Source organism: Sceloporus undulatus, chromosome 3 (genome assembly GCF_019175285.1).
Source record: "Sceloporus undulatus isolate JIND9_A2432 ecotype Alabama chromosome 3, SceUnd_v1.1, whole genome shotgun sequence".
Classification (NCBI taxonomy): domain Eukaryota; kingdom Metazoa; phylum Chordata; class Lepidosauria; order Squamata; family Phrynosomatidae; genus Sceloporus; species Sceloporus undulatus.
This window is the reverse complement of record NC_056524.1, coordinates 86,577,376-86,590,451: the sequence shown is the minus strand read 5'-3', so window position 1 is coordinate 86,590,451 and position 13,076 is coordinate 86,577,376. Positions and strand designations below refer to the sequence as shown.

The following is a 13,076-nucleotide window of genomic DNA, read 5'->3' as shown; positions in this document are numbered from 1 at the left end:
AAATAATTATGCAATATATTGGTGCCTATTGCCTTTGTACCACTTCTGCTGTGTTAAAGTGCCCCATTATCTTAAGCACCTACTGTATTTGTAGCCACCCCTGCAGAATATATTTGTCACCTATGTCTTACAGAGTATTGCCCTGCACGCTGAAGGATTCAGGTGGTTGTAGTCCAAAACAACTTTTCCAAGCACTGGACATGTAGAGCTAAATTTCATGCAGCAAAGCAGAAGAAGCAGTTGGCTTAAGTGATTAAAGAGTAGCACATTCATACTTCACTTTCCCAATGATTCAATATTTCCGCCTAAATTTATGTAATACAGTGGGCCCCCAGTATCCGCAGGTTCAACATTTGCAGATTTGAGCAACAACAGACTGAAATGAAGAAACATTTAATTGTTTTTAATGCAATGTCCAGGCTGAGAAGCAGTCCCAGGGCAATAGTGGAGGCTGCTGCAGCAAGACCTGGGCAAGCTAATACCTCCTTCCCCCAAGGAAGTCAATCCCACCACAAAGCTACAGTCTGAACTTAAACTTCTTCCTCACTCTCTTTCCTATCTTTACACCACAAGGCTGCTGCCAAATTTAAACCGTATTTCTTTACATTTCCCACCCTCTCACATAGAAGCCTCTGCCAGAATTTAAACTCCTGTCTCACTCTGTATCCCACCTTCCCACTGAGATGGATCAGTGGCAAAAGGGTATAAAATCTAGCAGAGGCTATGTGATGGGAAGGTCGAGAAGGCAGGAAACATAATCAGGAAAGGGTTTGAATTGTGGCAGAACCTTCATGGGAAACAGTGCAGGAAGAATGCCTTCCTGGTGCTCAGTAATTTTAAATGTTAAATACTGACTTGAGGATCCATGATTTTTTGTATCTGCAGGGGAATGCAGTTTCTGGAACCAAACCTCTGCAGATACTGAGGGCTCACTGCATTTCCTCACTCAGACATCTAAGTGACAATTCAAGAATAGCATGAAGCTCTCCACAAAACCAGCCATAACAATTATTTCACCATGTAATTCAAGGTATGTTATTCTGCTGTAGCTCTGAGATATACTTACTCAAGCAGTAATGTATATAAATTGAAACAACCCACTAATAAAGTAAAAAGCAAGTTATTACCTTTGTCGCAGAAGTCTGCATAATCTTCTAGTTCATAGCCACTTTCTGGGCTAGAATAACCTTCACTGTCATCATCAAATAGTTTGCCATCACAATCAGGATCTAGAAAGCTCAGGTTTGTGTAGAATGAAGTAGTCAGAAAGTCTGAGAGTTTGCCCAACTTCACTCTGAGGAAGAGTAAAAGAGAAATAGATTTCAGAATTTTATAGGCATGTTTATTAATCTTTTAAATAAATAGAAATAAATGCAGTGTTTACCCTAAAAGATAGGAAAACATTTTTAGATGGCAGATGCAAGATGGCAAGCAGTGTTTTTGACTGTTAAGAGATCATTCACAAGTAATTTTCATTTTAACATATGCTCTCTTTCTTGTCAGTTACTCAGGAACTTCTGAGTGGCTAAGTAGAGACAAAACAAAATCTGAGGAAGATCATAAGCCATCTAGTACACTACTGGCTTATCATAGGCAACTGTGGTTCTGTAGATATTGTTGTACTGCTGTTCTCTTACTATGATGGGCAATGCTGGATACAAATACTGGGGACTGCAGTCCAAAAATATCTAGAGAGCCATAATTGCCTGCTTCTGTCCTAACTGATTGGAAGCACCTCTCTATGGCTTTTCACAGCATTACCTGTAGACTCCTAGGACTCAACTTTTTGCTACTTTCTCTTCAAATAAAATGCAATTAAAAATACATCACTATAATGTTGTATTTAAAAATATAATTAATACACACTTTTGCAAATATAAAATGCACATATTTCAGTAATATTTTACTGTTTAAATTTTTTTTAAAAAGATCACTTACGAAACAGGAAAGTCTTGAGACCTTGTGCCAAAACCAGAGAAAGAGGAACAGTGTCACTCATCAACTAGTACTAACCTGGCCCCTCCAAAGTATCCATCCCCAAGTTTTCTCACAGTAGCAAGAATTGCTGGATCAATATCAGAGCCATCATCAACTAAAAAAAGAAGTAAAAATGCATCTTAATAAAAAGGATTCTTCATCAAGATGTTTAAAAAGCATAAGGTATCACATATGGCAGTGCAGGTTAAAAAATATACCTGTGCGTGTGTTGCATGTTTCCAACTTATGGCAACTCTAAGGCAAACCTATCATGGGGTTTTCTTGGCAAGATTTGTTCAGAGGTGATTTGCCATTGCCTTCCCCTTAGGCTGAGAGCATGTGACTTGCCCAAGATTCTCCCAATGGGTTTTATAGCCAAGCAGAGAATTAAACATACGTATCCCCAAATAAGTCAGCTATACTTGAAATATATCATTGACTAAAATAATTGCCCTGTTTTACCTGGTTTAATTTCTTGGAAACTCCACCAGACACTTCCCTAAAGTGGATTCTGTGTACATCACATAGGCTGTATTTTAAGTCAGGCCACCCAAACATACTAAAAAAAAAATGGCACTAATCCACATAGTTGCCTCTGATGAAGTTAATGGGTTGCCACATCAAGGACTTATAAAAACTGGATTTTGCAGATGCGACATAGCCTGCATGTAAATTACAACTTCCCATATACCCCTTAAATTTGTTACCAATCCCTCCAACTGTTTTTGATTAAAACTAGTGGGATAACCTGCCAGGAGCTCTCCTAAAGTGAATATGGTGTATGCCACATAGGTCCAAAACACATTGCAGAAATAATCACGTTTGAAACCTCTTTAACAGCCCTGGCTCAGTGCTAGGGAATCCTGGGAATTGTAGTTTGTTGTGGCACCAGAGCTCTCTGACAGAGAAGGCTAAGTGTCTCACAAAACTACAGTTCCCAGAATCCCCTAACATTGAGCCAGGGCAGTTAAAGCAGTCTCAAACTCTATTATTTCTGCAGTATGTTTTGGACTTAAAAATACACAGATGATTCAGCCACAAGTTCCCTAAGTAGGAGCACACAGTGGCCAAAGTAACTTTCAGCTTGAGAAAAGTAAAGTTCATTTCAAAAAGTTATGAAAAACCTGTTTCTTTGCTCTCTGATGTCTGAATTCAGCAAGGCACATAGCATAAAATAGGAGAAGCAGTTCTTGCATATCAAATGAATTTAAAGAAGGAGGGTCAATTCTTTGGTAGAAGGCAATGTGTTACTGACCAAGCATTGTGTTGGTGATCGGGAAAGTGAGGGTTGGTCTTCCTGTCATCCTCCAGCAGGAAGTGAGATAAGCCAACTCAGTTCGCAGCATCTCCACAATCATGCGATTGTCTAATGCCAGGTAGAAGTGATGCTGATCTGTAAACTGGAAGGCAGTAAATTAAAAGGTAGCCATTACAAGATTTCATTCTCAGTAATGGCTTTGGCACAGTGACTTTAAACATATCATCTAAACTAGGGGTGGGTAAAGCATGGCCCGTGAGCCACATACATTCCCTGGACACTACTTGGATATGAAGGGTCTACAGTATTAGAAGAAAATAGCAAGGCCTTGGAATGATTATTAATGAAAGTTAAAGAACAAAAGTGCAAAACTGGAGTTATGACTGAATATTAAGAAACCAAAAATAATGACCACAGAATATATTCATAACTTTAAAACAAGTGACGATGACACTGAAACTTAAAATTCCATCCCTTGGTTCAGTCATTAATAAAAATAGAGACCATAGTTAAGTAATATGAAAGAGACTAAAATTTGGAAAGGCAGCTATGAGGAGCCTAGACAAGATCGTCAAGTGTAAAGCTATATAACTGAATGCCAAAGTCAGGAACACCCATGCTATAGTAATAGTACCAATTTCTATGTATGGGCCTGAAAGCTGAACAGCAGAGAAAGCTGAGAGAGAAAAACTGAAATGTGGTGATGAAGGAAAGTTTATGGATACTACAGGCTGCCAAAATGACAACTAAATGTTGTCTATCAGTATTCCTGTTTTACTGCCATGTACTTCCATAAACAGTGAAAACAAAGTGCAGATTTATTCGACCTACATTAGGTCAAAAAATGATATAGGAGACAAAGGCAATTAGAAAAGAGGGCAGTTTTCCTCTTGGTTTTACACACTCACCTGAGGAGTAAAAGTAAATGTTTGATTTCTTATTACATATAGTTTGGATGTTCCTAGGACACCAATATGTCTGTAGGGTCTTCCACTCAATTTCAGGCTCTTATTGCGTCCTAGGAGAACAAAACAACACACTGTTTTCAATATTCACTCATCTCCAAAAATAGGGGGGAAATGCTCACTATTGTTATTTTATTTCTGTTACTGCCTCCTTCCTTTATCTAATTGTAATCAATAAATCTATAAACTGTATTATCAGTGGTGTCAGTGTGAACCTTAAATCTAAAGTAAGTAAAACATAAATGGATCAGGCCCTCTAGAACATTTTACAGCTTATTTCTTTATTTCAGAACAAACTTCTCCTCTACCATAGTATATGTTAGCAACTCTTCACCACTCCCAGTTGCCAATTAACCATTACCTGTTCATGCAATTTCATGATGAACTAATAAGGCAGTGCTATATTTTCACATATAGGTTTATCTGGGTAGCACAACATGAGACTCCAGAATGCCAGTGTTTGAATCTCTGCTTTGCTATGAAAACAGTAACACCCTCTCAGCCTCAAAGAAAGGCAATGGCACACCTTCTTGGAACAAATCTTGCAAACAAGATCCTCTGATAGGATCATCTTGGGATCACTATAATAAACTTGAAGGTATACAACAGCAGCAACACACTTCAGCTGTGTTTACTTTAGTGCTTTCTTTTGATATTACTTAGGTAGGGAAAAAAGCACAGAAATTAAAACTCAAGGCTTTTTGGTAGATGCTCAGTTATCTGCTTGATCGCCAAATTACAGTTGAGAAAAACGTATGTATACAAACCATTAAATGCTAGCTTACCCTTCAGGTCTTTGTTCAATGTGCACAGAATGAAGGAGCTAGAACTAGAAGGACAACCTCTTCATATGAGTAAACCATGAAGGAGAATTAAGCTAATGATGCTGAGTTCCCATCATGGTGCAAAAGAGACACATTCTTCACCACAAGGAATAGAAAGAACATGGAATTCTATTTGTATTTTGGAGCCCTGGGGAAATTTGGACTATGCCATTTATAATCTCCATGATTTCCATTCAAAGCATGACTGGAATTGAAACTTCCATAATACAAACAAAAGAGAGAGATGAAGGGAAACACTGGAAAAGCAAGTAAGGTGTTGCAGTGCCTACCAAGCTTGGCATAGAGGTTGCTTAGAATCCGTGCTGGCTGCACTCTAATAGGATTAATATCAGCAATGCTCTGGACATTGATTCCATGATGTTTCAGAAGTTTCTTAATTTCATTTGTCTCTGCTAGAACATTTACTACAAGAACAATGAAAAGAGCAATAGTTACTTTGAACAGAATTTCTCTTTGGGAATACAGTACATATACACTAACAACAACAACTTATTATAATCAGATTCATCTTCATCTTGTGATTGGACATCTGACTGCCTAATGCAAGCAACTTATATATAAAATTTACATTTCTGGACATTTTGTAATGGAAAAATGGAAAAGTAGAATTGGCAATGAAAATGGTCAGGGCAGGAGAATTTCCTATTTGACCAAAGCATACAGTCTTCGGGACTATTTACACGGGACAGGACAAATATAAAATTCTGTATAATATAGAAAAAGTGAACAGGGAGATTGTTTTTCTTCCTCTTTCCTAATACTAGAAATGGAAGTCTTTCTCCACAGTGTATTATGGACTTTGTGTATGAAGGAGTGGTGGTCAGTAAATCAGCCAGCTTTATTTAATAGGAAATAGACTTTTTTGAGGATAAGTCATCCATAGCTACCAGTCATTATGCTATGGACAGAAACAGAGTCAGCATGCCCCAAAATGCCAGTTACGGAGGAACTACAGAGGAAAAGATCTACTGCATTCATGACCTGCTTGTAGGGTTTCTTTTAGATACCTTATTGACCATTGTAGGAGACAGCCTGCTGAGTAAAGATAGGCCTTTGGTCTAATCCATCAGGGCTCTGCATATGTTCTTACTAATCTATTCACCTCACACAACACCCTAAATCATACACAGCAGTTGGGAGTTAGAGAAGCAAACCCTTCTCTTTTCTTTCCAAATACATATTACTATAGCAACCACACATACAATGCAGCTAAAGCCACTCAAGACTGAGTGCCCTTGACACCAATGCAACGTATCAGTTGCAACTAATGTCTACCTGGAATAGCACTGGGGCTTCTCTCTTTCCTTCATCTCAGCAGGTGCAATGCCAATGCAGGCATGTCACTCAAAAATACTGTAGATGCTTTTTTACCTCTAAACATGTTGCAAGATTCTGATACAGACACTTTTGAATAAGAATTCCCCAACAGGCCTTGTAGATATAGTAGACCCTGTGAATGTATCAGAAACCAGTTGCATTCAGTGCTAGGCTACTCAAAATTGTAAAACAACTGGCATTATTCCACTAGCAGTGTCAGACAGTTACACAGCTGGGACGGAGTCACTGCCTCTTACTCCAAGTCCTTTTGACCAGAGGATACTGCTGTACCTAGCAGACTCATCAGATTCAGAGAATGTTCTTTGATTTGTAATTATTAAAGAGGCAAAAATGCATAACAATAGCCACTAACCTTGAACAACTACGTCAGGCTTAAAAGCAGTTGAAAACCTTCTGTTTAAGGGATCAATTTCACCAGTTGCCAGAAATCCCTGAGAAAGGGGGAAGTAGGAGAAGAGAAAGAAAAATCAAGACAGATTTTATTGGCTACAATCTCACCTCCTGAGTAGCATGTAGAGGGAAATTTGTTTGCACTTAGGAAACAATTTAGGTGGAATTGCTCCTATATAGATCAAGAAGATCCCTTCCACAAAGCAATGGAATTTTCAACATTACAAGTTAGGATAATGGCAAAGAAACAGGTGAAAAGATGGTCACCAATGTGTAAATGGCAGAATTACCTCTGCTAAGAGGGCACTCAAAATGTATAATGACTGGCCCCACAGATGAGGAAGCTTTCCAGCTGGGACACGGTCCACTGTGTGAGGATTTTCATACTCTTCATTGACCTAGGTGAGATAAAGAATAACATCTGGACAAAAAACCATCTGCATTACTCAATGAGAGAGCCAGCATGGTGTAGTAGTTTGAGTGTTAGAGGGACTCTGGGACAACAGAGTTCAAATCCATGCTCAGCCATGGAATTCCCATGGCTACTTTCAATCAGAACAGACCAAGAGAATCAGCTGGTGAACAGTAAGTAAACACATAGGTAAAGCACATTAATTTAATGGGCCTCCCCTACTTGAAACTAAAAATTGTATTTAGGTTAGGGTGTCTATATTTTATATGAAATGAACCTTATCATCCTACTACTAAAAATAATTTTCTTCCCAGATTGGATTCATTTCTGGTATGAGAGAGGAAATATTCACTTCTGGAAGAAACCACATTGAAGCAAGAGTGAAGACGGGAAGGATGCATTCATTTTGTTTATTCAGTTTAATGTAAAAAGGCTTTCACTCTGTAAGTATGTCACTTTAATCAACACAGCTCCTTCTCAAATTTTCTTTGACCAATCAGGTAACTATGGCATATGAGGAGATATCCAATAAGTGGCAATGTATATATGTGCTGTACTCTATGAATTCTCTATGAAATAATCTCCAGCTCCAATTGTTCTTTTCAATAGTCCAACACATGTATTAGGCAATATTATTGTTAAAGCCAATATCCAAAAACAATCCCATATATAAATCATACACAATAAATAACAAAAATGTAAAAATACTCTTGCTACATATTTGGCCCACAACACATTATGACAGGCCTTTCAGGCATGTTTTACTTTACTGTCATACCTTATCTGATGGAACAGCATACAGTTCTGGCATAAGAAGAATTCCATTCTTTTTTCTAATAAGTATACCCTCCAAGGCCTCTCTGTATTCTTGCACCTGGAGAAATACAAAACAAGGGCTTAAAATCAATGTTTGCGTCCAATTGCAACAGGAGAAAAAGATCTATTAAAGGTATAAATAGTAATAGAATGTGAATCCTAGAAAATTCTGACAGTTGTAGTCCAAAAAGGCAACTTTACTAAGCTCTGACTACATGAGATCACAGACTGACATAATCAAATTCTTATTTATCCTAAGTATGAGCAGCTCTCCAAAATCATGAACAGATTTTTTTTTGTCTCTCATTTTAGTACTGTATACAAATTCCTTTAAGGCTACAATCATGTACCCATTTACCTGAGAATATGCTTCAGTGGAATAAATGGAACAAGCAGATAAGAATGAAAGGCTGTGATTTTAAATAGAGATTGAAAGGAATGCCCCAGTTGGCAACACAAGATAGGGAAACCATCCACTACAGCTTAGTTGATGTGTGGTTAATAGCCACAATCTTCCTAAAAGCCTCACTTATATTATTACCCTTATATTTCAGCCTTATTTATATTATTTCCCTTACCTGAATTCTGTCTCCGTTGAACACACCATCAATTAGGAAATAGGTCCAGAATACAGGCCACTCACATTCTATGTTCTCAAACAATTTGAGCTCAGCAGGATCATAGTGCAATCTATTTGGATCCTAGAAATACAAGTGTTCATTGTATGTTTTATTATTACTATTTCTCCCCATTGTACAAAGCATTCTATTGTGCAGGATATTATTACTGTTCCAAAATATTGCCCTTCCTGCTGATTCTTGAGGCAGTCTAGTATAAACAATATAAACCATAATTTTGTTGTACATAGCACCAAGATTTTAAGGAATTACATAAATTCCAACATCTGAAATAAGTCTAGAAATCCAAACATAATAATGTCCTTAGGGCACTTATTTTGTATATTTTTAATTAATATGTCCATTTTTAAAAGTGGTTCTAAGAGAGTCCAATAAGAGTTAGAACTGTCATGAGGCAGAAGATTTAAAAAAGCAAGATGGTCTGTTCAGTTGTGGTATCAGTATTCTGAACTGAAATAAAGACAGGTTTGTGTGGAAGCCCTGTGGAGAACAGAAAAAACAGCCCCAGTCAAAGGTGCTGGGCTATTTTTTTCTTTAAATTTGGATTTTGTATTCTATTAAAACACTTCACAGTGACTTTGAATTTGACATCCTGACTTCATTCCATTTACATTTAATTCAATCAATTAATTGTAATTAAATATTTTTATGATGTGAAATATTAGTATCTGGTATTTAATATGAGTCAGTTTAACAGTCAGTTCACTGTGGGAAAACTGTAGATAAAATTAAACAATAACATTTTAAATAGTTTCAGAAACATGACCTCTCTTGGTGTTTTATAGCCATCTCGAAGAAAACGACAGCAGCCATACCGTCCCTGAAAAGATGAACAACATTTTCAGATACAATCTTTCCTTCTTAATCACACAGAAAAACTCCATATCCTTCTTTAGTAACAGAATAACCCAAGATGGCCCATAAAATTAAACCCCAAATTAAAAAGTCTTACTTGAAGTTTGGTAATAATTTCATTTTTTGTTGCATTAACAATATTCATATCTTCTACGGCAAAGGCTGGATAGGAGATAATGGACAAGAGTCCAGCATCAATCTCTTTTGATGTAGATGCCCTTGGCAACATGGAGTATAAAATAGACTGAAAAGAACATATATAAGCACCCATGAGAAAAAAGACAGATCAAAGATAAAATAAAAATTAATCTTATTCCAAGATATTTCATCAGATATAGAAAGAATGTCTTGCTCAAAACCGAAACGCAAGTATTAACTACTTTACAATAAATTAACTTACATGAAAAGGGTAGTGTATTTACTATTCACAGATGTCTACATTATTCATTACTATAATCTATCTTGGTATCTGCTGGGGTTTGGTTTTGGGAGCCCTGTGGATACCAAAATCTGTAGATACAGTACTCAAGTCCCGTTAAATACAATAGCATAGGAAAATGGTGCTACTTATATAAAATGGAAATATTAAGTTTTGCTTTATTTATCTAATTTATCTATTTTTAAACCAAGGATGCTTGAAATATTTTCAAGCCATGGATGCTTGAATCCATGGATAAAAATGGAAATGTGGAAATGGAGGGCTGACTGTACTATCATCAATGCCTAACATACCTGTTAACAGAACTTGGTTATCTACCATAGCTACTGAAAACTATGAGCACTGCTAGGGTTTTCCTATTGTTAGATAATGAAGTGTTTGTATGCACTGATCTTTGCTTCCTATCATCAAAAATACCATCTGCTTGGATCTGATCTAGACCTGGGTGGTGGATTAGAAGCTAAACTTGATATATGTAGAGCTGGAAGACCTAAAGTTATGAAATATTAATACCTGCATGAACTGGTAACCTCAAGGCTGAACTTTTGCAATGTGCTCTACATTTGGCTACTGTTGTACCAGGTTTGGAAACCTCCATTAGTTCAAAACACTACAGTCAGATTAATTACTGGCTCATCTAGAAGTGATAGCATCACACCAAATCCACTGGCTGCCAGTTAATTTCCAGGTAAAATACAAAGTGTTGGTTATTACCTTTAAAGCCCTACATGGTTTGGGTCCAGGTTACCTATGGGATTGCCTCCTTCAGTACAATCTGTCCCATACACTCAGATCCTCTGGGAGACATTTACTTCAATTAGCCAGAACTAGACTGGCAACTGTTACTCAGAGAACTTTTTCATCTGCTGCCCCTAAACTATGGAATGACCTCCTGGGGGAGATCAACCGCTAAATATACTTCCACTATGCCTACCTAGTTCATTTTAAACTATGAATTTTAAATTATGCTAGATGATTTTAATGTGTCCTGTGCTCATGTGTTTTAATAGTAGTTTTTTGTGAGTTTTTTGGGCTATGTGGCCATGTTCTAGAAGAATTTATTCCTGATGTTTCGCCAGCATCTGTGGCTGGCATCTTTCTCTGAAGATGCCAGCCACAGCTGATGGCGAAACATCAGGAATAAACTCTTCTAGAACATGGCCTCATAGCCCAAAAAACCCCACAAAAAACTATGGTTGCCGACCATGAAAGCCTTCGACTTCACATGTTTTAACAGTATTTGAATTATTTTACGTGTTTTAATCTATGCTGTACCTGCCTTCAGCCTTGAAGACAGGTGGGTAAGAAATACAATTTATTATTGTAGTAGTAATATATAAAGATAAAGATAGACAGTCTGTTCAGAAACAGCAGCTCTCCCAAACCTAGTATCTTCCAGACTGTTGGACTACATATGTTTTCAGGCTAGGGATGATGGTAGTTGTAGTCCAACAAACCTCTGAAAGCCACAGGTTGGAGATTTAAATTCTTTAAGAACTGTGTATGATTTCTTGTAGTGTTTTGTGATTTCCTACCAAAACAATTTGAGATTTACCTGACAATGCTCAACTTCATCTGGAAGGACATGAATCACTGACTTATGTCCTCCTGCAGCTCCAAAAAGGTCCAATTCATCAATCGCTTCCAAAGCAGCCTTCAGAAACAAACATGCAAGTAGAGCCAACTTGTCATGTATCACATAAAACAATAACCATATACTACTACAGGGCACAAAAGCTTTTCCACTCTTTATCTCACTTTTTCTTGCAATCATCCTAAGAGACAAGTTTCTGTTTTTCCCTTTACAGGAGACTGACAGTTGTTCTTAATAACCTATCCTAAGGAAATTCAACCAGAAGCAGGTTAGACATGTTTTATATCTTGCCATCCTAGTCCACTGAGTCCTCTACATCAGAGACATTTTAGTGACAACGTAACAGATATTCAGTTTTCAATTCAACCTATTCTACCATTGTCACTTTTCAGTTTCATCTAATACTTCTTGTTCTTGTATGTTTCTAGTAAGACATGAATCTTTTTTTAACAACAACAAAAAGAACAGAAAGAGGAAGGAGAGAAAAGCAAGTGAGCTCTAGCAAGTTAGTTCTGCTAAGTCCATGGAATATTTAATGCCTTAATAACATTAAGTACTTTCACTTGTTCCTTCAGTTAAAATATATTCCACTTCCAGAATTCTATCCAACATAAACACATATGCAGTCAGCAATAAAGAAGGAACTTTGGTACCAATTTCCAACTGGTATAATTGTACTGATACGATGGTGCATTTAAATGGGGTGTATTAGTATCCCATCCCAAGATACAAGTTTGTGAGTTTGCATGTTTTTTCACTCTCATATCCTAGCACCCATTTATCACCACAATATTAGGCTGTGAATGCTTAAAATACACATAGGCACGTGTGTATTTATAGTCGGCCTTGAACTTTCATGGGTTTAACATCTGTGGATCTGATTGTTTTCAAGCTTGTAGTCACTGCTTAATTAGTTTACACAGCAGCTATCTGCCCTCCTTCCACAACAGTTAGTTCATACCATACATGCTGGCCTTGTTCTCCTGTTTCCTATGACTTGGTGACACTAATAATGGGAGTGACAGAAGGAGCTGCTCCCAGGGGCCACTGGCTCTGCCTTCCTCCCTTCTGCTCTTCATGATGCTGCTATTCCTCCACTTGCTTCATGGGACTCTGTTAAGCCTAAACTTCCAAGGCTTTGCAAGCGGCAAGAAAAAGAAGACGAAGACCTACTACCACCCCTGTCATAAGATCGAGATCTGGGAGACCTTGCAGGGTCAGACCAGCAGTGGCAGCTTGTCCTCATCCTCTTCCTCCAGATCTCCCTTCCTGCCAACAGCCCTGGCCCTACTTTTTGCCTTGATTTGGCACTATGATGTTGTCACTTCACTCTGAGGCCACTTCTGCTGGACCTCTGGCACTTTCACTTGTCTCCAGTCCTTCCCTTCTGTACTCCTCCATGGCATCTAGACAGTGGAAAGGCTGGTGCAAAATTCCCCTTCAGTGTTGTGGTTCTAGGAGGCAGAGGTGGGAACACTTGGAAACGAGGGAGGTAACAAGAGGTCTGGTGGTGTCGTGGTACCAAAGTGACATGACTGTTGGTAAGAAA

The 13,076-nt window shown here is 37.9% G+C and overlaps 1 protein-coding gene across 8 annotated transcripts in view; it reads right to left on the bottom strand.

Annotated features, from left to right (window-relative positions):
• The window catches only part of PHKA2 (phosphorylase kinase regulatory subunit alpha 2), a 65,526-nt gene that overhangs the window by 34,239 nt on the left and 18,211 nt on the right, over positions 1 to 13,076 (bottom strand). For all 8 annotated transcript variants that reach the window (XM_042457169.1, XM_042457173.1, XM_042457174.1 and 5 more), the window contains 12 exons: positions 11,489 to 11,587; positions 9,592 to 9,738; positions 9,406 to 9,459; positions 8,580 to 8,702; positions 7,964 to 8,059; positions 7,064 to 7,171; positions 6,736 to 6,814; positions 5,315 to 5,449; positions 4,144 to 4,253; positions 3,233 to 3,377; positions 2,014 to 2,092; positions 1,128 to 1,294 (listed from right to left, as the gene is read on the bottom strand). In XM_042457169.1, coding sequence (XP_042313103.1) covers positions 1,128 to 1,294; positions 2,014 to 2,092; positions 3,233 to 3,377; positions 4,144 to 4,253; positions 5,315 to 5,449; positions 6,736 to 6,814; positions 7,064 to 7,171; positions 7,964 to 8,059; positions 8,580 to 8,702; positions 9,406 to 9,459; positions 9,592 to 9,738; positions 11,489 to 11,587 — 1,342 coding nt within the window. The remainder of the gene's footprint in view (positions 1 to 1,127; positions 1,295 to 2,013; positions 2,093 to 3,232; positions 3,378 to 4,143; positions 4,254 to 5,314; positions 5,450 to 6,735; positions 6,815 to 7,063; positions 7,172 to 7,963; positions 8,060 to 8,579; positions 8,703 to 9,405; positions 9,460 to 9,591; positions 9,739 to 11,488; positions 11,588 to 13,076) is intronic.